Here is a 25,293-nt window from a genome sequence, read left to right on the forward strand (position 1 = left end):
TCGACATCGCATAGCGTGGACCCCCGCAGAAAGTAGATCTAAGCTACGTCGATTTGAGTTACGCTATTCACGTAACTCAAATTGCGTAACTTAGATCGAATTTCCCCTGTAGCGTAGACAAGATCTTAGTCCTTCAATCCTGCCTTGGGCTACAGACTTTGGCAAGAAGATAGGAGGGATTAGGTAGGCATGGGGGAGTGTAGGAAGTACTAGTATTAACCAAGAGGTGATCCAGAAGATTGAGAAGAGAGGTAGGAGGGAATCCAGGGGAACAGCAACAGGGTTGGCATTTGAGCAGACTGTGGTTGTTGGGCATAGAGTCCCTGGGTTAGGACCTGAAGTAGTGGGCAGGCACAGGTTCCCCTATAAGCCACTGGGAAAGTGACACAGAAGTGGATCAGAAGACTGCCTGAGACTTCAGACAGACAGTTTGTCCAGTGGGACTTTGATACCCCTGGAAGAGGAAGACTATAGTGACCCAGCAGGAGGGCTGAGTCACAAATAGAGAGCTGGAGCTGCCACGGGCCAAACAAGCAATGGAAGGAGGTGCTAGACCTGATGAGAGCTGATCCCTAGACCCAGCCATGAGGAGGCATCACAACAAGTGTGCCCATTACAGCACCACTCAACTATTCCACTCCTATGGTCTTGCTCATGAACTCACCACCTTCCCCAGTGCCCAGGAAGATTCCAGATCCCTAAAAGAAAGGTTAGAACTAGACAGGTGAACAAAATAAACTTACTCATCAACTTGTGATTCTTCCTTAGTGCAGCATCTATTCAATTCATTTCGTTTTATAATCATGATGATAGAACAAACAAGGACAGGCAGAAAGAGACAGAAACTTAGCAGAAGCCAGTTCTTCAAAGTGTTCCAGTAAAGTCCGTCAGTGATTGCATCTATCAAGGAAAGAAATATATCACAGATCTTTATGATCTGGGAAGTGGGGCCTCCAACCAGAGGAGACATTATCCTGTATTTACCTGTTAGTGACAGAAAGGAATGGAACAAAAATGTGAACATAGCAGACACGTGAAACCTGAAAACATGAGATTCCCCAAACTGTCACACTTTCAAAAAGGATGCTTTGAACAAGCAAGATACTTTGATACTTTAAGGAATGATTGCAAATAATGTTCAAAACATGGTACAATTACCAGCTGGTATTCAAAAGTAGTTCAGGACCAGAATAGCACACTATTCTATTGTAGGACTGAAATGCATTAGCACAGCTATGATCAATAAAGTCACTTAACATGTAATTGAGATTAGATTTTAAATCAGATCTGTCATAGTAAGAGTCTTAGATTCCACATTGTTACTTTATAACAGCCAGTTGACTGTATGTAATCAAGATAGTATAATACATGATCACTTTCTTGTATCCAATAGCAATTTGTTTATTAAAATGCTGTTATCCATACTATTAAAGTAATAAAATAAAAAGAAAGAATAGTATTAAACTTTTCTCTTCTTTTTCACATTTAAAATGTAGAACCTCAGTTTATGCATTTCCCCTTATGACTCAAACTCTTAACTGTTCCATGGTATATATTTCAGATATTTTTTCTTTTTTTAGTAATGGAAAAGTACAGAGAAGGGCAATAAAATGATTCGGGGTATGGAACAGTTTCCATAGGACAAGAGATTAAAAGAACTGGGACTGTTCAGTTTATGATAGAGATCTATAAAATCATGAATGGTGTGGAGAAAGTAAAGGAGTGTTATTTATCTCTTCACATAACACATGAACCAAGGTCACCTAATGAAATTAATAAGCATCAGGTTTAAAAACAAATATAAGGAAGTACTTCTTCACATAACGCACAGCCTACCTGGGGAACTCATATTTGGGTTCAAAAGAGAATTAGATAAATTCCTGGAGAATAGGTCCATCAATGGCTATTAGCCAAGGTGGTCAGTGATGCAACCCCATGCTCTGGGCGTCCATAAACCTCTGATTGCCAGAAGCTGGGACTGGACGACAGGGATGGATCACTCAATAAATTGTTCTTGTTCTGCTGGATGACAGGATACTGGGCTAGCTGGACGATTGGTCTGACCCAGAAAGGCCATTCTTATTTTCTTAAATGTTGCACTGGGAAAACAACAACACAGGGTACAGAATTTTCCAAGATAACTAACCACTTTTGAAAATACTGTCAATACTCCCTCCAAATCCTTTTGATGAAATTTTGCAATCTGGTGGCAGCCAGCCAGACCTACAGTGACAATTTCCTCTGTTGTTGCACACCTGAAATAAAAGGGGGAAAATGCTGTTTAATTACTTATTATACTTTGTAGTTGGAAGTCTCAAAATATGAGGAAATCCCATTATACATGCTTTTAGGAAACAGTTTCTCTTAGAGATCTCTCTTCTTTATAACCACATTCTCAGTTCTTAAAAACTAATCAGTCTGTTTCAGAAAATACATCAAATGTAAAGTACCACAGACTATTGTCTATAAAGAAAACCATGAATACGACTCTAAGTATCAGGAAAAACCAAACCAATCAGCCATGGCACGAAGACTTTGCATGCCAAGTGTCAGCCTAAAGTAGCTTTTTCAGTTGACGATTTATAAGAAAAATATCTGCAAATCCAAAATATTATTAATCCAAACAGTATTATTATAATAATGTTGCTGTTACTTACTCCATGGTCATTACATTTTTTCTTTACATCACAATTATATTTCAGGACAGCAGCATCTCCACATTTCTGGTTCATACAAATCTAAAACCCAAACATAAATACAGTTCAAGGTCAACAGAAAGCATAGAAAAAAAATTCTCTAGGTTTAAGTGTCTTTTTCAGGCTGTTTAAGAGCAGAAAGCTGTTTACCAGATCCTATTTTACCTCAAAATATTTGGAAATAGTTCTTGGTTAGTTTAGAGTAAACCAGGGGACAAAACAGTTAATTTTATAACTCAGTAAGCCAGTGCAGCTCATCACTGCTCCAATATTAGTAGCAACTTCTAAAAAAAGTGTATTTTTACATGGAAAACATTTACATTGCTAACCGTTTAAAAAAAAAAGATTTGTTACCTTTTGCTTACCACAGAGAGTACCATCCTTCACCAACATTGGATCCTTCACTCGAGGCCCCTTCATATAATCTAAAGTTATGCATAAGGAATTCTGCACCCTAGCATAAATGACAGCAGCCTTTTCCTTAATGAATGGTCTATGACTTGGATATTGACAAACTAACTTCCCACACTGGAGATCTCTACAAACATATGAGAAGAAAATTAAAACTACATATTTGGCATTTGACAGTTCAAAATATTAGATATTCAAGCATACCATAATTTCTGTGAGAAGGGATAACTATACTCTGTACAGAGGTTTGCTTTGGTTCCTTGATGCAAAACACCAAGCAAAACACCAAGCTTGGGATGGATTCTCCAGGAGAATCCACCTCAAGCTTGGTAAGTTATTTCAATGGCTAATTACCCTTACTGTTAAAAATGTGTGCCATATTTCCAGTCAGAATTTGGCTATTCAACTTCCAGCTATTGGATTTTGTTACACCTTTGTGTGCTAGATTGAAGAGCCTATTATTAAATTTGCATTCCCCATGTATTACTTAAAGAAGTACTGCTACGACATATATAAAACACAGGCAAAGAGACTGTTGCACATGTGAAATATTCCATGCACAGTAAAAAAAGGGGTTTTAAAAAATTAGTGTCTAGGTTCCTCCTCCATGTGAAGCACTTTCCCAAAGCATCCCGATACTGTGGCAAAACCAGAGGGACACCTGAGAGAACACTTCTTCCCACATAATACGACAATGATAGCTGATATTTTCTTGCCAGAAGTCTCTAGATTTACATATCACTGACTGAGGACAGGCTGTTCTTACTAGAGGGACCACAATGCGGGAATTTGTTTCCTGTGTTGGCCCAATGAAGCGTGAATTTTACTCCTGAGGGCATTCTGCGCCAAAAAATTAAAAATTCTGCGCAAAAAAAAAAAAGCCATGCACAATATTTTAAAATTCTGCAAATTTTATTTGTCAAATAAATATGGAGGCTCTGGCATGGCACTGGGGAGCATAGGCCACTGGCAGCACAAAGGTGGGAGATCACTGTGCAGCCCCCCCGGGACATGGACTCAGCAGTGAGGCTGCACCCAACCCTGACACAGCACAAAGACCAGGCTTTCCCCAGAGCCCTGCCCTTCCATGTGGGCAGGCAGGCTCAACAAGGCAGGATTCAAGTGTGGAGGGGCTTAGCGTGGGGGGACCCAGGTGTGGTTTGAGAGGGTTCTGCATTGGGCAATCTGGGTGTGGGTGGCTCAGTGTGGGGAGGATCTGGATGCACAGGGGCTTGTTGGGGGGTTCTGGGTGCAGTGGTAATGGGACTCTGGCAGGGGGTCCAGATGAAGGTGGTTGGAGCTCAGCGGGGAGGGGGTCTGGGGGGGGAGATTGAGCTTGGCAGGGGAGGCTCAGGGAGGGGGTCCAGATGACTTGTCAGGGTGGTGCAGGGGAAGTGAGGCTCATCAGAGTGAGTTCTGAGTGCAGGGGGGTGAGGCTTGGCAGGAGGGTCTGGCTGCATGGGGGCTGGGCAGATGGGAGAGCAGCTTCCTGTACAGGGATCCCTCCCCCTGCAATTAAGGAGCTATGGGTGCAGGAAGTGGTGGGGGGGGGGAGGAATTTGCAGAGTTTCCTGCAGCTGGGGGAGAAATCTGGGGGTGGGTCTGGCCTGGGTCCAGATCGTGCAGGGGAAGAGGAAGTCTCATCCTCACTAGCCCAGCCGGAACTAGCAGCGGAGCATGGTGCAGGGTAGGAGCCACCAGCCAGGTCTTCCCCAGCCCCACAGTGAAATACCTCTCTACCAGTTCCCTGGGCACCCCGAAACATACAGCTGGGGAGGGTTGCATGACCACTCTTTTTTGCTCCCTTTGCTTCCCCATCAGAAAGTCATTTTTCTGCAGGGAAGCAAATCTGCAGGGGACATTAATTCTATGCATGCGCAGTGGCGCACAATTTCCCCAGGAGTAGAATTTGCTAGTCTTGACTCTTCAGGGTATGCTGCAAAGTCCACCAATCTACTCAGACTTCTGCTTGAAATAAAGTGGTTATGTTTGCAAGGACTCTCTGGGTCACTGGTTAGGAATGACATTTTTCGCTGAAGAGGCGCTTCAGGTAGGAGAGAGGCTCCTGCAATAGAACCTGAAGCAGAGGGATTGAAGTGCATGGTGTGTCCTCCTTTCAGTACTGAGAGAACCAAATGGGGAAAAAGCCTGTAGGAGCTGTAGCCTATGGTGGGCAGAGAAACTGTTTTGGTTTGATACTTTGCCTGAGTTTTCTGCTAAAGAATAAAGCTGTGCCCTGAAAAAAAACATGGGCATGGCAGTGAACTCTTTCTGAGCTGGGAAAACAGGCCAGCAGCTGTTTACATATAGTAAAAGTTCAGAAACAAACCGGATAAAAATTTTCAAAATCCAAGTTACTTTCAACACAATCAGCCAAGATGCCATGCTTCATCTTGTACTTCTCCCTATAGGGAGACATTTCTATTTCTCAAAACATACTTCCATTCGCAAGCCTGGTAACCGTCCTGATTGGAGCCGCAGTGTCCCATCCTATCCTTTTGACCATTAATTTCTTCATAACATGCGAGAGAGCCACTTTTTGAAGCTGCAAATACAATAACATTGATTAGACTTCGTCATAGACTTATAGAAGTCAGAGTTGGAAAATGCTTTGCTGGAACACCTAGCACATGCCAGTGCAGAATTGTTCTCTGCACTGTCGAGTCTACTTTGCAGGTCATAGACACAGGGCTGCTTCAAGCCAAACTCGGGCTTCCTTCACAGCTATTCAGTCATGGCCTCCTCCTAGAACAAGTGGGTGACCGTCTCTTTTTCATAAGTCCCAAAATGCTCTGCCAAGGCTGACCTCAAGACACAGGCAGAACAGGCAGTTGCCTAGAGCAGCAAAAATTAGTGGCAGAAAAAAGTACAGGAATTATTTATTTGGGTGACTATAGATTGGTAGAGGTATCTATTCACCTAGATCAGCAGAACCTCAAGCCAGTCCAGTGCTCTACTATAGGAAGGTATGTGTCTCAGGTGTGGTACTGAGAGTGTTTGACAACCATTGGAAATGTGTCAAAAATGTGTGTAAGTTGTTTCTGGAGTTAAAGGAATAGGTATGGAGATTTCCTATTAAACAGAAGATATGGAGAATGTGGGTGTAAGATAACACACTTAAGGCCACTAGAAACTCTGTTCAGTCACATATATAATAGGAAATGTTCTAATTTACAGGCTAACCTGGAGTATCCTCAGCAAGTTTCTGAAGCTAAATTAGCTTCACAGGGATTTAACCAGGCCTTCATGTGGAACCTGTGATGTGTTCCAGTTAGGGACAAGGAAAGGGCTCCAGTCATTATCACAAGAGTCGGCATGAAGCAGCTTTTATTCCATACAACAGGAGTTAATAACCTGTCCCTGATGGAGTAGGGGGCCTTGCAGCTGCAGGTTGACAGCATTTTATGAACCAGATCAGCCTGGACAAGGATGGCAAAGAACCATCAGATCATCTCATTAGGGTTACTAATATAATAATGTTTACAACAACTGCTATAGTTATGCTTGCAAAACACTTTGCATGATAGCCTTAATGTGTGGTATGCATCTTTCTAATTTTCATAAAATGTGCGTGTAAGATAACACACTTAAGGCCACTAGAAACTCTGTTCAGTCACATACATAATAGGAAATGTTCTAATTTACAGGCTAACCTGAAGCTAAATTAGCTTCAGAGTGAATTAACCAGGCCTTCTAATTGTTCCAAACCAACCAAAGCAACTTAAATGATTTTAGAAAGTCTATGATATGGTTAAAAAAACCAAAAACTCTTCATACCAAAATACCACTGCCATTATCTCCTCTCTACTCCCCCCAACCAAAATGCCATCTGGACTTAGGGGAATGTGCAGGCTGCTAGGATACAGGTAGTCATGAGTTCTAGTCTCACCCTTTACACTGACTGGTCTTAATAAATCTCTGCACTACATACATGTATTTTATGTAGGAAGCTTCACAGCACCACCAGCGGTATAAAATATAGTTATCCATATTTTACCCACGTAGTCACTGAACCATAAAAAGGTTAAGGGAAATACTCAAAGTTACCGAGAAAGTTTGTGGCTGAGCTGTGAACAAAACCCAGATCTTTGATGCAATAAACCCAAGTCTTATCCAACAGACCACAGAGCGTCCAGGCAAGTTGCCTCAAGTATCTGTGCCTAATTATGTCATTTGTGACAAATAATAATTATCCACCTTCATAAGGCAGAAACACTGACGACAGCAGTCTCTAGAATTAGATTTTGGAAACAAATAACTATCATTATTACCTTGACCAAAGAGTTTTTTACACTGTTTATCAGCAGTTTGGCACACTCCTTTGAAACAATAGGCTGTGTTCTGGTTGCATGGGTGTCCATCCATGACCCAGAAGTCAGGTGTACAGTGTGCAGAGGAACCATTGCAATACTCTATTAGATCACACTCATCTTCGCTAGTGCTTCGACATAATGTACCATTTCGCACAAACTAGTAGGAAAAAAACAGAAATAGGAGGCCTGTGCATGACATATAGAAAGGTTATAACTAGAGCTGTGTGGAGGACAGAAATTTGCAAAGGATTTCAAGATTTTCATACCTATCTTCTGATTAGGAACAACACCCCTACACTTCAAATTTCTCTATGAAAGAAAATCGCATGGGGAAAATCATTTAAAGTTGATTTAAATGTTTCATTTTGATTTCACAATTTTTATTTTAATATTATATAATATAATATCAAATAAAAATATTAAAGACAAAATTGAAATTATATTGTCAGAATTCTTTTCCCTTGTTTTCTTTTTAAATTTAGACAAAATTTACATGATTTTGCAAAGCATTTAGACTTTGACAGAACTGCACTCTCTGGTTGAAAATGGTTTCACTGACATTTTTCCAATCAGCTCTAATTATAACTACTAAGGAACAGAATTTATGCGAATCACAATATTTGATATTTATACTGATTAGTCAACATAACAAGAAAACCTAACAACTAGAAACACTTTTTTTAATATAAGAAAGCTAAGTCTTTCAGCTTTTTGTTTTTAAAAACAAGTTTTTGCTTTGATGACTTGAGTAACAAAAAGCTGATCCCATGAAACAAAGTGAAGATCAGCTCCCTTTTTGGTCATTAGAGTCATTGGCCTCTGCTTAACTCCTATGGCATGTGCACGCTCAGACAGAGTATTAAGTACATGTTTATACAACTGCTTCCATCAGGTCTCATTTACAATATTGCCTTGAATTATCAATATCATTTTGACAATATTTTAGGTAACTCGATATGTCAACAGTGACTTGTTCTCTGGTTCTTTCTGTATATAAGTATAGAAAGCAATAATATATAGTATGCACAGTTTGCTCCAATCCTAAATACTGAACTGGATTATTCACATACTTAAAAGTTAAGCATTAAGTATCTGCAGTATCGGGGCTATTGTTAGATATGTGGGTTATAGTTAGAAAATGTGTTAGGTTCTGATCACTCAGAATGTATAGCTTACCCTACATTTCCAACAACAATCTCCAGTGATACATTTGATGTCTCGTCTAAATTTACAGGTGCGTTGGCAACACGGATCCCATAGACATTCCTGAAAAACAAACAATAGAAACATTATAGATTTTAGAATATACCACATTTTAATCCTGGCAAAAGAGACCAGTTTGGTGGCCCTGGAAACTGAAGTCTCTCCCCTCCCGCCCCCCCAAGGAAAGAAGTTAATTAAAAGTCCCTTTCTGACAGGAGGCGTTTCAAAAACATTCTCAAGGGGGCGGTTTGGAGGAAGTTCCCAAAGCCTCGGCTCACGGCTTACTGAATAATGCCAAGGACCCAGGTATCTGAAGTCACTAAGCTTTGGCAGAAGGCTTCTGGAAGTATCAGTAGTAGTAGCAGTTCCAAAGGTTGCATGCGGTGGAAGTTGACACTTTAACATCTGCACTTGAGGCCACAGTGATATTTTAATCCTTGTACTGAAGCATGCAACATGGAAAGCGCTGATGCGTTCATCTATCTAGACTACAAACAGAGTTCAAACAGCCACAGCGAACCAGACGTTATTTGACAAATAGGTCTTGCCACCTCCTCTATGAAATCCAGGTCTCAATTATGAACGCAAAAATATCATTGCACTGAGACAAAGTTCAGGATTTATCAAATCTGTGTACTACCTGTATTGCTATATAGGTCAGAAACCTGGAGCCTCTTGCAGGCAGACTTGGAGCAGCTAGAGGCATTCCATATGTGCTGTCTGAGCCAAATCTGAGTACAAAGTGGTTTGACTTTGTGCGAAATGTCACAATTTGACAGAGATTCGACCTTCCTTCAATAGCTCATTATATTCAAAAGCAACATTGCATGCTCTTCAGCCAAGACACCAGAATGGACAAAAACACCCCAGCACAGCATGCTCTCAAACTCTCCATTGACACATGAAGGGGTGTACATCCTGAGCTACCCGGCGCCATCCATGAGGCCACCCCAGAAATTCATGGATTCGCATTACTGAGCCAGATCTGGGAACTTCATTATACAATGCCTGGTGCGATGCTATCAACCATGATCAGTCTGGCTGGTGCAACAGTCCTCCACATACTGTATGTGTTTGACCATCATGGTGAAGCTCACTCCTTCCAGTTCTCCCATCTCCCAGCCTGTAGTGGTTGACAAACAGCCTGATTCTTCACCCAAAGTCTCTTCTTCTAGGGACCCCAAAATGGAGTGGTAGGCAGAATAGCTCATCTTCTCTTTATTCAATACACCAATTAGGCCTAGTTTCTGACACTCCAATTTTTGTTCGTTACTTTCTGGTTCCACACTTCTCATTTGCCAGACATGATCTTAACACAGTCCTTTAATAGGCTTTTTTGTTTGGACTAATTTAGTCATTCTGTCTCCTTTTACATATTTTTCCAACAATATTTTGTTATAGGCATTATTACATTTTATGAACTTTCACTTCTCACAGCTGAGTCCACAAATAAGGTAAATTTTAATTTGTAGGCCCAATTATTACAACACCTCCTGCATAACACAGGTTATAGAAATTCCCAATATATTTCCTGTTTGAACTACAGCAAACCTTTTAGAAAAGCATCCAATATTGATTTTTAAATGGACAGTGATAAGAGAATCCACCATCATTTTTGGTAAGTTATTCTGTAGCAAGGTCGAGACTCACCGGTGTGGTGTCTCCTGCTGGTCGCCCTGGGAATTAGCTCTTCTCCAGCCTTGGAGCGCCCTCTGCCAGCCGGTGGCTCACCTGCTTCTGGTCTCCGTGTCCCTCCCATACCCTGGTGCCCCTTTACCTTGGGGTTCTGCCCCAGCAGTACCCCCACACTCTGGGTCTCCCCTCCCAGGGGAACCCCCAACCCTCTGAGCCCACCTTGCCTCAGTGGCTACTGCCAGTCGTCATCTAGCCCCTGTTCTCTGGGGCAGGCTGCAGTCTGTAATGGCCGCTCATCACTGGCAAGGGGGTAGGACCAGCTGCCTCTGCCTATCCCTGGGCTACACCTCTGTAACCCCAGTCCCTGCTTAGGCCTTAACCAAGGCCTCACCCTGGAGCTCCCCAGCTCCTCTTGCCTTTCCCCAGCACTGCTCTGCTCTGCATCAGGTACCCTGTGCTCCCAGGCAGCTAGGTCCTTCTCCCTCCAAGGCTGGAGAGAGACTGTGACCCAGCTCCTCCCTTAGGCCGTCTTATACTCCCAGCCTGGCCCTGATTGGCTGCCTCAACCCTGCACTTAATTGGCTCCCCGGGGCAGCCCTTTCCCAGGACTGTTTTTAACCCCTGCCGCACGGGAGAGGGGTGACCGCCCCTGTACATATTCCAATGGTTAATTATCCTCATTGTTTAAAATATGCGCCTTATTTCCAATCTGAATTTATCTGGCTCCAACTTCCAGCCATTGTCTTCCAGACTGAAGAGCCCATTATTAAATACTTGTTACCCATGTGGGTACTTATAGGCTGTGATCAAGTCACCCTTGAACCTTCTCTTTGTTAAGCTAAATAGATGGAGTTCCTTGAGACTATCGCTATAAGGCATGTTTTTCAATCCTTTAATCATTCTCTTGGCTCTTCTCTGAACACTCTCCAATTCTCAACATCCTTCTTGAATTGTGAACACCAGAACTAGATATAGTATTCCAGTAGTGGTCACACCAGGACTAAATACAAAGGTAAAACAACCTCTCTGCTTCTACTCGAGATTCCCATTTATGCATTCAACTACTACATTAGCCCTTTTGGCCACAGCATCGCACTGGGAGTTCATGTTCAGCTGATTATTCACAAAGCCCCCCAATCATTTTCAGAATCACTGCTTTCCAGGGTAGAGTCCCCTATACTATAAGTATGGCTTACACATTCTTTGTTCCTTGATGTATACATTTACATCTGGCAGTATTAAAATACATATTGTTTGCTTGCACCCAGTTTACCAAGCAATTTCAGCTACACTGGTTTAAGTTCTGGTGAAGTGAGGAGGCACTTATAATAGAATCATGCAGTAGCTCCAACCTTAACTACAGAGAGGCTACTGTCTCTGAAATAAGCAGAAAGTCACTACACTGTTTTAAAACTTTAGTACTGGAGAACATTTGCTGACCTACCAGTATCAAACCAAATACTATTAGAATATAAAAACGGTTATGGTTGTTACACATATAACATACCTAATACAAAAACACAAAAGCAAGGAAATTAAAAGTCAAGTCACCTTACAGTACATATCCTTTACTCTTCCACCCACAGGCACACATTTTATCTTCATCACAACAGCCATACACCACAGATCATGAATCGCATCCTTAACTCTATCTCCTCAACCTCCCCTTCTGTGCACATCCTTTTACGGAACGTCCCCATCCCAATGCTATTAGTTGTGAATGTCTAATATAGTATATTTTTGTGTTTGGAAGGAGTAGATTAGTAATGGAAGGCTGTCATCCCCAGAAGGGGCAGATAACATTGTGGTAGATGGTCTCTGCTGTATACTAATTGTAGTAGAGTCAAGGTGTGTGCTTGTAGAGGGAGGAATGTTTTGTTGGGAGGGAGGAGGTTGGTGAAGGGTGTGATAGAAAGCCAGCATGTAGTGTTCTTAACTGTTTTCACAATGAATTTTTTTGTATATATTCATTTCGTAGGGCTTTTATGGGGCTTGATCCTGAAAGGTGCTGAGCTCTCTGATCTGAGCCAACAAAGTACTTAACCAAGTGTTTAACTTTAATTACATGAGTAGTTTCATTGACTTTTTCATATTTTTAAAGTTAAGCACATGCTTAAATGCTTCCCTGGATTGGACCTAGAGTACACAGTACCTTGTAGATACATTGAGATTGACACTTGTCTTAACATTTCAGAGAGGAGACAGATGAGTGAAGGAAAGGTATGCCTGGAGGGGTGGTTCCTGGAGCTGTGCGACAGAAGTATAGCTGCCAAAGGAAAAGGTTTTATCCGTCAGAAGCTGCACATAAAACATACTTAGATATGGGATAAAATATGGCATAAAAGCGTAGTTAATGATGGCGGTTTTATCTGTCAGCTACCTGTTGGTGAATAAACTGTCAGTTAAAACAAATAACATCTGTTGCACGAGCTTCCTTCAAGTTTATCAATTTTGAAGATGTCACTTAACAATCAAAAAGGCAGAATGCCATGGACAAATTTTAACAACAGTAATTTCAAATGCTTTCTATTATAAATTTAAAAAATCAAATAAAGCTACATTTGAAATTCAAAGAGAAATTTCACATTGAACGTCTATCTACATTTAGAGAAAAACAGAAATTTATGTTCCATTTTAAAGCCCATTTCAGAACACAACCCTGACTATGAGGCTGAGAAAAAGCACCTCCATAGCATTTCCAAGTTGAATGTTTTTTCTCAAGGGCTCCAGGTGGCCTTTCATCCAGAGGTCTTGTTAGCACTTCTTGGACCCATAAGGTATCTCTTATTTTTTTAATTTTCTCTTCCGTCTCAAGGTATGGAACTGTGAATTATTTATTCATATTAAATTTCAGGAATTTATTTCCTAACCTTTCGTGTGCCACAGTCACAGTCCTCTCCTTCCTCCACTATTTTGTTGCCACAGACGGGAGCCCTATAAGATGCATTCAAATACGGTTTGTTCAAAAGGCATTCTCCTTCTCCACTTGCAATGAAACTTTGAAAGTCTCCTATACTGCAGTTGCTAAAGGTCTTTGTCCCACTGGAATGTCTAAAACATAAAGTACAATATCATCATTAAAGTATTCTCCATGCTTTGTAAAATATATATCCTTTCATGCCACTGAAATACTTTAATAAAACAAAAATGACTTTGGTTGCAAAATTAAGGATTTTTAAAAATATGTCAACTGTTTGCCTTGTGGGTGACTGTGGCTATTAACCTGGCACCTTAAGTGCATTCACTTGCCTTCAACATTCTTCTTGGCTGAAATAAATTAAATAGAACTGGCAACCTCAAATTAAAATAATTTCTCCAAATTGGAGGCCTCTGACCCAGCATGTCTGCCTCAATGAAGGAATAAATATAATTTTTTAAAATATCTTTGCAAGTTTGTGCTAGAATGGTGTTTGGGTCCCAGACAGACTGCATGCTGCAGCCAACTGAGGGCAAGAAGAAGGCATAACATGCAATGGAGGATGCCCTCGTTAAATTAGGAAAACACAAGCAGAACAGCAAAACCTTTCTAAACTGTCATTGTCTCAGTCTCTCCACTAAAGATACTGCAGGCCATGCCTTTTCTGTCTCTTCCAGAACACTTGTTTATTCTCCTCAGTGAAAACTTGACAGCAATTGAGGTTAGTTTAATAGTAATCAATCTAGCAGCTACAATTAGGAAACCTATAATATAAATACCAGATTTTTTTTTCTTTCCTGTCATCAGCGGTTATATTGAATTGAGTGTAGTACCACGTACAAGCCCACTGAGAGAAGTCTGGAGCCCCAGTATATCATGTTTGCTGTGGCCCCATCCCCTCCCATTTCACCCCAGTTCCAGACATTCCAGTTACAAACATTGGGGGGTGGGGCCGAGCTTATGGGGCTGGTACAATTGTCTCCCCTTTCCCTCCTCTTGTCATCATAGACAATAAAGCATCTCACAAGAAGACGGAACTCTCAGTAAATTTAATTTTAATGACACATTACATTATACTAATATTAGAAACATTTAGGCCCTTGAGTAATTTTACATAGTAGAACTAGTCAAGTGAGTAAAGTTACTTACATCCATAAGAGTTTGCATGATTGGGCCCATAGTGAGTACACATCTGTACATAACATAAACTGGAAAGCTTAAAAAAAGGGTGGAGAAAATGGAGAAGTGTGGACTAGTTTTAAACTAAGAGTGATTGAACATTTGAAATTTGATAATAAAAGACCTTATGATCTCTGAAGGTCCAAGTTAGGGCTTTTCCTGTATTCAGTGGCACATAATGAATTAGTGTATTTAATTTCAAGACTGTAGCTCAGCGGGAACATAGACATTAAAAGTCACATAGTTATCAACAACTGCTTAGATAGAGAAATAGGACTTAAAAGATGAGGGTAGGAGACAGATTTTGTTCTTAAGTGAAAAGCGAAATATTTCCTGTAACTGTTAATCTCTGAAAGTACTATTTATTTATTTTAGATTTTTACATCAAATTAGTGTTCATGGCAAGTACCTGACTGACAGGCAGCCTCAGATTGAATTACTCCCTTTATGCACATGACAAGCAGCAACAGTGCAAGTTTTCCTGCACTATGTCACTAATCTGCTTTAAATCTTGTGGGACCATCGCGGGGATGAGAAAGTAAGTCAGTCTGTCGGCTCCTCTGCAGAGATTCCCAGCTGATGACATTTGTGTTGGGATAGTTTGGTTATATGGAAACATACCAACAAAGAGGAGGACTGTGACCTATACCTATATCTATCTAGATATGACCTATATCTATATCTAACACGGCAATCACTCTGAAACCTAATTCTATCTAGATATCCATCCATCCATCTATAGGTCACAGTCCTATTCTTTGTTGATATGTTTCCATATATCCAAACTGTCCCAACACACATAGGCGTACACACAGACAACTTCTAGCCACTAATGAACTGGGATGGACTTAAAACAGTGATATAGAGGTACAAAAGTCTACATATATCCTAATATGGCATTATTTAGAATGATAGCACTTGTATGCATATTAAAATGGTTCTAAATATAATAAATAATGCAATGCTATGTGAGGTACATAAATTAATAATAATTAAAAAAAAACTTACACTGCTGTGGTGTGCATTATGCAGGTGTATCCTGAACACTGACAATCCCTAGAATCATCATATGCTATTCCCAGACTAAGCCCGAGCAGCTGTGCAATGATGACTGAAAATGTCTCCAGTGTTATTGTTCTTTGATACTAATATAATAACAAAGAAAGTGCTAAAAGTTCATTCAACTGTGGAAACAAACTGTGATAAAAATCTAAATTTTTTGTTTTCTGCCCTGCCTAACATACACAAAGGTATCTGTACTAGACATAATATATGAACGGAACGCATACTCCATTGTAAGGAAACTGCTCTGTCCACTTCCAGGACTAGAAGGAAGTTACAAAGAACATGTGTAATCCTGAATTCAAACACTCATTAACGTACTTTTTCTCCAGAGGCCGAATCCTCTGTGCAGTGCCTAGTCTAAGTAGACAAGTTGAGTGCAGAGTAGAAGTGCAGGGGCAAGAATCTTTCCATCTGATCCTATGGAGTGGCTACCGAGCCCAGTGGCTCAAATAATCTGTGATGCCTTTTTGGAGCCACCACCCAGAGCAGAAAACCAGAGGACCCCAGACAAGGATATCCTTTGGCTCCATTTCTATTTCATCATCCCCTGCATGCTGCTCCACAGCATGTGAGACAAGGCTCCTCTTCTCATGGTATTTAACCTCTGAATGGCCCTGCTAAATTCTGTGTTCCCCCTGCACAGCATAGCTGCATTGATTCTGTTGCCAGGGGACTCTTCTTAGTTGTAGAGGTGGGTGCAAGATTTGCCCCTACAAGCAAAGGTCAGAACTGTAAGTAACCAATACAGTATATTACTTGTACAGGTAAGTAAATTCTATTATATCATACCAGAGCAACCCCTCCAGAATAGTTTCTCAGACACAGCTTTCCTGCAAAAGATGCCCCTACATAATTTGGTTGGTCCCTGTAACTAAAGCACAAAAAAGATTCTTGATCATAAATATATTCTTTCTAAAAACAATGACAGTCTAAAAGATTTCTAGTGCATCTTCTTTAATAATAAAGTAATGTTCTTCTTACACAAATAAATATGCTATGTCATGTGGCCGTAGAATAAGATGGATATTTTTCCACTGTAAAAACCTTTGTAATAATTCATCAGCTTCCCCTGTTATAGGAATTTTGTTACTATCTGCCCAGAACTCCAATGAAGACAGCACAATTGTCATATTAAGAGAGGTAAACATCTGAAAATGTAACAGAGGAAATACAAGATCAGTTACATTATATGCACTGTAGTACTGGAAGATCTATAAGCAATGGCCATGAGTGTAACAAACTATGGATTGGACTGTCACAGAGTGTATAGCCACAGAAGTCCCCACAATAAAATGTTGTAATCTACGTTAAGGAAAACACAGTACTGAAAGATCCTAAAATCCAACATCTTAGTTCATATCAATCCTTTTCAACCTAGTCAATCAAAATAAATTCTCAGTTAGTGCATCACAACTGTCAGTTCTTTTTATTAGAGAGACAAGGTGAGTGAGGTAATATCTTTTATTGGACCAACTTCTGCTGGTGAGAGAGACAAGCTTTCAAGCTTACAAAGAGCTTTTCTTCAATTCTGTGTGAGCTCAAGAAGCTTGTCTCTCTCACCAACAGAAGCTGGTCCAATAAAGGATATTACCTCACCCACCTTGTCTCTTTAATATCCTGGGACCAACACAGTTACAATGATGCATACAGTTCTTCTTATGACCAAGTTAACTTAAAATAACTAAGATTATGTCTACACTGAAAAAAAAAAAAAACAACGGGTGCATTCTTAACTCGGGTTAGTTAACTCAGGCTAAAATACCAATGCAGACACAGCAATTTGGCTTTCAACTGAGGTTAGCAGTCTGAGTTCAACCCCAGATCACCCTATACACTTTAAATTGCACTGCTAACCCACGTAAAAAGTCGAGTTTGGAAAATTGCCCATCTGGGGAATCCTCGTGCCAAGATTGAGGCTCATCATCCTACCAATACTGTATACACTACAAACATAACCTAAGGAAGTTTAAGACAGAAAAAGATTCACGGATATCATAACAACAGTAACAAGTGCCCACAATGAAGGTAGTCAGAGTAATTTTACAATAAAAAAATTCTAAAGGGGGACACATTGCAGGTCCCTTTATTTTCAGATGGCCCAGAGTACCTGGCGTCTCTGATGTCTCTCAGGGGTGAATGAGCTAATCCTGGTGATGAGGAATATAAAATGGTTTTTAATCTAATTGCTGCAGACTGAGTATCCTGAGGGTGAAAACTGGTATTAAACAATCACCAGAGAATAATATCATCTATAAAATATTTGGACTTCATGAGGTAATAATATTTTCTTCTCCTACTGCATCTTTCATCCAAGGTTCTCAAAGCATTATAAGTCTCACATAACCCTTGTGATGTAGGACACAGATAAGTATTATATCGAATTTACAGAAGAAAAAGACACAGAAATGTGAGGTGACTTAGCAAAGTCACACAGCAGGTCGGTGACAGAACCAGGAATAGAACCCAGGAGTCCTGATCCCAGCCCCCTGCTCTACCTGCTAGGCTATGACTACCAGCAAAATGACTCAGAACAGCCACATTTCCCATATGAATATTGAACAGAAAAAGACAGTAACTTACACTATTGACAAAGCCAATAAGCTGGACTATTTTCTCCGTTACAACATCCTTGTCTGAACCCATATAGTCATACTGAAAAATAACACAACTTTTTAGATTACAACAACATATCACTGCTGTGCAATGTTTCTTTGAATGTAACATTTCCCTTAGGAACTGATGCAGTGTCCAAATGAGTTCTTTCTATTTGTGCCATTTCCAGATTGTGGTACCTGCCTTAAAATATTCTCTCCCAGTTCTCAGAGAAACTTTATCTGTTTTTCTTCATGTCATATCCTCCCAGATCATTTGGTAGAATGGACAAAGCAGCCATCATAAGAACATGAGAATGGTCATAATGTGTCAGGCCAATGGTCCAGCTAGTCCATTATCTTGTATTTCAACAGTGACCAGTGCCAGATGCTTCAGAGGGAATGAACAGAACAGAGCAATTTATCGAGTGATCCATCCCCTGTCATCCAGTCCCAGCTTCTGGCAATCAGAGGTTTATGGACATCCGGAGCATGGGGTTGTGTCAGTGACCATCTGGACTAATTGATGGACCTATCCTCCAGGAACTTACCAAATTCTTTTTTTTTACCAAGTTATACTTTTGGCCTTCACAACATCCCTTCACAATGAGTTCCACAAATTAACTGTGCATTGTGTGAAGTACTTCTTTACATTTGTTTTAAATAGACTGCCTAATCATTTCATTGGGTGACCCTGTGTTCTTGTGTTATGGAAGGAGTAAATAACACTTCTTTATTCACTTTCTCCAGATCATTCATGATTTTATTGATCTCCATTATATCTCCCCTCAGTTTTCTCTTTTCCAAGCTGAAGAGTTCCAGTCTTTTTAATCTCTCGCATATGGAAGCTGTTCCATACCCCTAATCATTTTTGTTGCCCTTCTCTGTACTTTTCCCAATTCTAATATATCTTTTTTGAGACAGGGCGAGCAGAACTGCACACAGTATTACAGGTGTGGGCATACCATGGATTTATATAATGGCATTATGATTTTTTCTGTCTTATTGTCCCTTTTCTAATGTTTCCTAACATTCTGTTAGCTTTTTTGACTGCTGCTGCACATTGAGCAGATGTTATCAGACCACTATCCACAAGGACTCCAAGTTCTCTTTCTTGAGTGATAACAGCTAATTTAGATGCCATCATATTGTATGTGTAGTTGGGATTATGTTTTCCAATGTGCATTACTTTGTATTTATCAGCACTGAATATCTTCTGCCATTTTGTTGCCCAGCCTCCCAGTTTTGAGAGATCCATTTGTAACTCTTCACAGTCAGCTTTGGACTTAACTATCTTGAGTAATTTAATATAGTCTGCAAACTTTGCCACCTCACTATTTACCCCTTTTTCCAGACCATTTATAAATATGCTGAACAGCACTGTTCCCAGCACAGATCCTTGGAGGAGCGTACTATTTACCTCTCTCCACTGTGAAAACTGACCATTTGTTCCTACCTATGTTTTCTATCTTTTAACCAGTTACTGATCCATGAGAGGACCCTCTTATCCCATCACTGCCTACTTTGCTTAAGAGCCTTTGGTGAGAGACCTTGTCAAAGACTTTCTGAAATCTGGATCACCCATGTCCACATGCATTTTGACTCCCTCAAAAAATTCTGATAGATTGATGAGGCATGATTTCCCTTTACAAAAGCAGTGTTGACTCTTCCCCAACGTATTGTGTTCATCTGTGTGTCTAATAATTCTGTTCTTAACAATACTTTCAGCCAGTTTGCCTCATACTGAAGTTAGGCAATTACAGGCCAGTAAGCCTATCTGTGAGTCATCTGGTACAGAAGCAGATTTAAACAATAGGTTACATACCACACTTAGTAATTCTGCAATTTCATATATGAGTTCCTTCAAAACTCTTGGGTGAATATCATCTGGCCCTGGTGACTTATTACTGTTTAATTTATCAATTTGTTCCCAAACCTCCTCTATTTGTCCCCTAAAAGGAATGGCTCAGATGTGGGAATCTCCCTCACATCCTCTGCGGTGAAGACCGATGTAAAGAATCGATTTAGCTTCTCTGCAACGGCCTTGTCTTCCTTGAGTGCTCCGTTAGCACCTCAATCATCCAGTGGCCCCACGGATTACTGAGCAGGCTTCCTGCTTCTGATGCACTTGAAAAAAAATTGCTGTTAGTTTCTCTGTCTTTTGCTAGTTGCTCTTCAAATTCTTTTTTGGCCTGCTAATTATATTTTTACACTTGACCTGCCAGAGTTTATGTTCTTTTCTATTTTCCTCTGTAGGATTTGATTTCTGGTTTTTGAAAGATGACTTTTTGTCTGCAACTGCCTGTCTCTGTGGATAGACTGAGCCCAGCTCCCCTGGACTTCAGCCGGTGAGCCCAATCCAGCTAGTTAAAGAGGGCTGGGCTACACCTCGGCCTGTAAAGGGCTGCTATGCTAATAGGCACCTGGAAGGAGGAAGGACTGAAACAGGCTGAGCCCTGGGGAGGAAAAGCCACACTGGAGTGGGAGAGGTCAGAGGCTCAGAGAAGCAGCCCTGCAGCTGCTGCTCCTCAAGAGGAGCAGAGCTGACTGAGGCTGGGAGGCTACCAGGAGCTGGAGTGCCAGAGACCCCTGGGAAGGGTGGCCCTGAAGCCTGGGGCCAAGGATGGAGTTAAGACTATTTTCTGTTTGCTTGATAACCTCTGTTTAAAGAAAGAAATCTCCTTGAAAACACTGGGTATGGCAGCACATGCTTTAGAAGTGGGGAGAAGCAATGGCCCCTGTGACCTGGCATCTCTTACTCTGTTGTTTAGCCATGGTGGTATTTTTTGGTCCTCTTACAGATTTTTTTTTTTTTTAATTTGGGGTATACACAGAGTTTGAGCCTCTGTTGTGGTGTTTCATCCTCATAGGGGGGAAAACACCAAAGAAACCCACCACAGTAATATTTAACTTCTAAAACGGGAACTACATAATTGTTCTCTAAAGCATGGCGATGCCATTAAAAGTTTGTTGCTGGGGTTAAAAGTACTGCGGCATTGTGGTGGAGGAGATGACATACACACCCGGCCACAAGCCAAGCAAGTGTTAAGGAACTCCTGTGGTCATAATCAACCCCAACCTGTTGCACCTGTGAGGCTGGTCAGGCCTGGAGACAAGCCCTTGAAAGAGAGGAACTCCTTGCAGTTGCAGTGGCACTCAGAAGCAAGTAGACCCTGGCTCAGGCACCCAGACTGGAGGCCCTGTGTCACTAACTGACCTATAGTTTGTGAATGCTACCTGCCTAAGCCCACTGAGAAAGGAGACAGGTTGGGCTGATTTTCCTTGTTGAAATCCCACCAGGATTAAGCCCTGACTTGTGTTCCCTCTAAGTTACATGGTTGGGCAGCCACCCGGGAGTGATTCAAGTGCTGTGCACATCCAGCAGCATATGTTCAGGTGCCCCTCCTCCCTGTTACTTTGCATCCACATTGCTCCTGCAGCTGCTCCCATGACCCTCCTGCAGGCTGTGCAAAGTGGGGGGGAGAAAGGAGAGGGTGTTGATGTCAGGGTGTCCCTGCCCTCTTTCCCCCATCTCCACAGAGCCGGGGAGAGGGGACAGGGCCCAGGATTGAAGCAGGAGAGAGCTGCTGTGGTCGGAGGTCTGAACTAGCTTTCCGGGTGAGTGAGTGTGCCTTAAAGGGACAGCACATGGTCTCTGAGACTTCTCCAGCAGACAGCTCACACAATTTCTATCTCTGTCTCTCTCCTGCCCATGTCCATCTCCGCAGAGTGGGGGAGGGAAGTCAGGGCCAGGAGACCTTTCAGTGAGTGCCTTAAAGACACAGTGCATGGTGTCTCTCAGAAACTTCCCCAGCAGCCAGTGCACACACAGTCTCTGTGTGTGTGTGTGTGTGTGTGTCTCTCTCTCTCTCTCACACACACACACAGTCTTTCACACTCCCCTCCCAACACATACTTGTATGATTGTTGTTGTTACTTCTTGGTACTTCCTGCAATGCACATATATTCTCTGTAATTTTATTCTTTCAAAGTGTGTTATTTTAGTTTTTGACTGGTCTATGCATTTCATAATTTTTTATTTCTCTCTTACACTTACATTTAATTCTTTGAGTGGTGAGTTCTAAAATGCCTAACCTGTCCTGGCTGGAGTAATTATCCCTATGGTAACTTTTAAAAAATATATATTATATCTAGGTTTTTTGTTTCTACTGGTGGCGCACATTCCCACATACCTTGCTTCACATAACAAAATTTATTCCACACATGGATGGAAAAACTCAGAGGAAACATTGGCCCTGACCTTTATTTGCACTGAGGACTGGGAACTGAAACTGCCTGAAAGACTGCTTCCCTCTCCCTTACACAAGGAAGAGAGGCAGGTAAATATTTTCCTTTGTTTGGATTGTTTTGTATCCCCTGAAAGGGGATGGACTCACTAAAGGCACAGCCAGAAGGCTGTACCTATACCCCGGAACCAGACCACAGGGCTGGGGCTGCCCAGAGAACAATATAGGAGTTAAGTGAGGTGCCTGCTCTCTCTGCAAGGGGGCAATCTTGGGACATTAACCTTAGACAGTCATAAATATGCATCAATTTTTGAACCTGCCATAGGATTAATCAAAATGCTTAAGACAGCAGTGGGGGTAAGAGAGAAGCCACATTTACATTTTGGAAAGTGTGTATGCTCCTACTATCTGCTGTAGAGACAGAGAGGAAGTTTCTAGAGCTGGACTCAGCTTTTGCAATAAAAATTAAGACAATACCATAGGAAAATATAAATGATTAATTAGTTTAGACTTACCAGAGCCTTGTCCAAAATCACATGCATTTCCAGATATCTGGAGTATCTGATGAAACTCTGTTTTGACTTAAGGAAAAAAGTATATTAAGGAATTACTTCTACATTATATCTCTTGTGATGATTACCAGCAGTGTGAATGAGACACAGAGAGCAGAAGTCACAAAATAAGATAGAGCGAATGGCCAAGCTAAATTAGTGCTATTCAGAAACAATTAAATCTAACTGTGGAAATAGCCCTGGACTTCTGAGAAGTCACAAATTAAGGAATGTACAAGATTCTAAAATCATCAACAGAGTTGGACTTCTCTTAGTTACTAGAATTTAAAAAAAGGAGAACAGTAATGGGAAAAATTAAATTAATAAGTGATCTCACAGCTGAGAATCCCTTTGACAATGACATTCACTCTCCACTATTAGCAAAACCTCTGAACCAAAATTGCGGAAGCAACATGTACAGCTGGTTCAGACCAGCCAAAATCTATCACAGACTCTAGAAAAGTGAAAAATCTGACATTTTGGAGCCAAATTTGTTCAGTCAAAGATTACTTGAACTGGTCCCCCCTGCCCAAAGGAAAATTATGTGAGGTCAAGACTGCAAACTCTAAACATCTGTGCGGAATCTACACATCCCATCTGCCCTCGATCCATATTTTGACCTTTGAATGCCGCCAAAACTCTCTCTCTGGTGGGATAGTTAGGTGTCCTGCCATGCATACTGCACTGGCAAGTCACTGGCACCACCACCATTTAATTTCTCACCTTAGTTCCCAATTTGACCTAGTAATTTGGATCAGCACAAAGTCTGAAGAGATAAAGCTATATTGTTCTCTGAGGGCATGGCTGAAAACCCTTCTCCTAACCAGTCGTGTAGGGGCATTGATGTTGAGAAGTGAAAGTGGGAGGCAGAGATCCAAAAATATCAAAGGAGACTGTCTACATATGTATGTGTACTTAGATTCACACTTTACATCTAGAACTACCAATTTTCAGGTGCCCAGAGCTGTGTCAGGTGCTGAACAGAGTGAGGATCCAGGAAGGATATTTAGGAGTCTAAAGGACTGGTCCCCCCACCCAAAGGAAAAATTAGGAGTGCTGTCCCACTAGTTGTTATTGGGCTTGTGTGCCAAAAGCCCTCCCCATCGAGATGGGAATGTCCCCTTTAGTAATATTACATCTCTGAGCAAGGTGGTGACATAGGACATCATGATCTCTCAAACCAGTTCAGGGCACTGGATCACATTCCCACAAGCATCCAAGAATCACTGCTTCCCAGCTACATTCTTTCCTAATAAAGTAATGGCTTCTTCTTGCCGTGGAGCAGCCCCATGCTTCAATCCACGGTCCAGGAAGATAATGTGTGTTACCACAATGCCCAACCAGAAGAGGCAAAAGACTGTTCTTACCACAACTGAGTTGTCCAATGTCTAATTATCAGACATACTGAATAAACCAAAATTACCACCGTGTAATAGCTTTGCCTTGTCTTTCAGACAAAACACAAACTGACAAATTCTGCCCTCGGTAACATCCTCGCAACCCCACACACTTTATTGAGGATGTACAAGTGTAACTGAGAAAAGAATTTGGCTAAAAATACTGAGGGTAGAGATTGTAAAGTAGATCAGATACTAACCTATGGAACATTTTCTCAGCAAAGTAAACAAACCAGAGAGCACCTACTTTTATTCCTGTATCCAGCTTCCGTGTCATCCCTTCACTCCATATAACAGAATCATTTTCTACAAAAAGCAGACTCTCGATGTTTTCATTCCATATTTGATAAACGAGATGCTGAAATCCAGGTGTAGAGTCCAAAGGTTCAATTCCATAGCTGACATTCTTTAACTGCAGTATCCCTCTGAAAAAGCCAAAATTATGTGAAGCTATAACATAGTTTGAATGAAACCACAGTCAGTCTGAAAGGCAACAGATACTGTAAATGCAAAAACACCTTCTGAATTATTTAATTTCTGTATTTAAATAAAAGTGATGTTATTACCTAAGTCCAGAACAGGTGCTGAGTGTCACAACTGAATTTGGAAAACCTGCAATATATCCTTTGTAGAAACAATCACGCTAGAAAAAATAATTAAAGAAAAATTAATTGCTTACTCATCAGTAAGGGGAGTTCACCAGCCAAGAGCTGGAAATCATTTCAGTATTGACATGTTGAGGAAGTGCACATCGATAATTATTTAGGCTGTTCTGTCACCCTAATTTTAAAGGACATGCTCCCAATGAAAAGATTCAAAGTATATGGGGACAAGGGGACCACAGTCTATAAATGTGAGTAGATACGAGTGAATTGGAAAACTCTGAATGATCAACTTTTCTGTCTTTGTACACCTCTCAGGGCTAAATTAACTTTTGTGGACCCCACACCGCACTCAGCCCATGCTCTGCTCCGAGGCCGTGCCCCTGCTCTGCATCTTCCCTCAAGGCCCCGCCCACCCCTCAAACAGAGAGGGGAGGGAGCAGAAAAGAGGGGGGGCAGAGAGGAACAAGCAGTGGTTAGGGGTGG

General features: G+C 41.2%; 1 protein-coding gene across 5 annotated transcripts in view; it reads right to left on the minus strand.

Annotated features, from left to right (window-relative positions):
• Positions 1 to 25,293, minus strand: part of LOC125626411 (disintegrin and metalloproteinase domain-containing protein 32-like) — a 42,579-nt gene that overhangs the window by 10,651 nt on the left and 6,635 nt on the right. For all 5 annotated transcript variants that reach the window (XM_048829343.2, XM_048829341.2, XM_048829340.2 and 2 more), the window contains 15 exons: positions 24,772 to 24,848; positions 24,453 to 24,630; positions 22,773 to 22,838; positions 18,000 to 18,071; positions 16,401 to 16,567; positions 16,209 to 16,290; positions 15,363 to 15,499; positions 13,129 to 13,309; positions 8,597 to 8,686; positions 7,379 to 7,577; positions 5,547 to 5,652; positions 3,051 to 3,234; positions 2,658 to 2,738; positions 2,147 to 2,255; positions 744 to 900 (listed from right to left, as the gene is read on the minus strand). In XM_048829343.2, coding sequence (XP_048685300.2) covers positions 744 to 900; positions 2,147 to 2,255; positions 2,658 to 2,738; positions 3,051 to 3,234; positions 5,547 to 5,652; positions 7,379 to 7,577; positions 8,597 to 8,686; positions 13,129 to 13,309; positions 15,363 to 15,499; positions 16,209 to 16,290; positions 16,401 to 16,567; positions 18,000 to 18,071; positions 22,773 to 22,838; positions 24,453 to 24,630; positions 24,772 to 24,848 — 1,886 coding nt within the window. The remainder of the gene's footprint in view (positions 1 to 743; positions 901 to 2,146; positions 2,256 to 2,657; positions 2,739 to 3,050; positions 3,235 to 5,546; positions 5,653 to 7,378; positions 7,578 to 8,596; positions 8,687 to 13,128; positions 13,310 to 15,362; positions 15,500 to 16,208; positions 16,291 to 16,400; positions 16,568 to 17,999; positions 18,072 to 22,772; positions 22,839 to 24,452; positions 24,631 to 24,771; positions 24,849 to 25,293) is intronic.

This window comes from Caretta caretta, chromosome 26 (assembly GCF_965140235.1).
Source record: "Caretta caretta isolate rCarCar2 chromosome 26, rCarCar1.hap1, whole genome shotgun sequence".
NCBI lineage: Eukaryota > Metazoa > Chordata > Testudines > Cheloniidae > Caretta > Caretta caretta.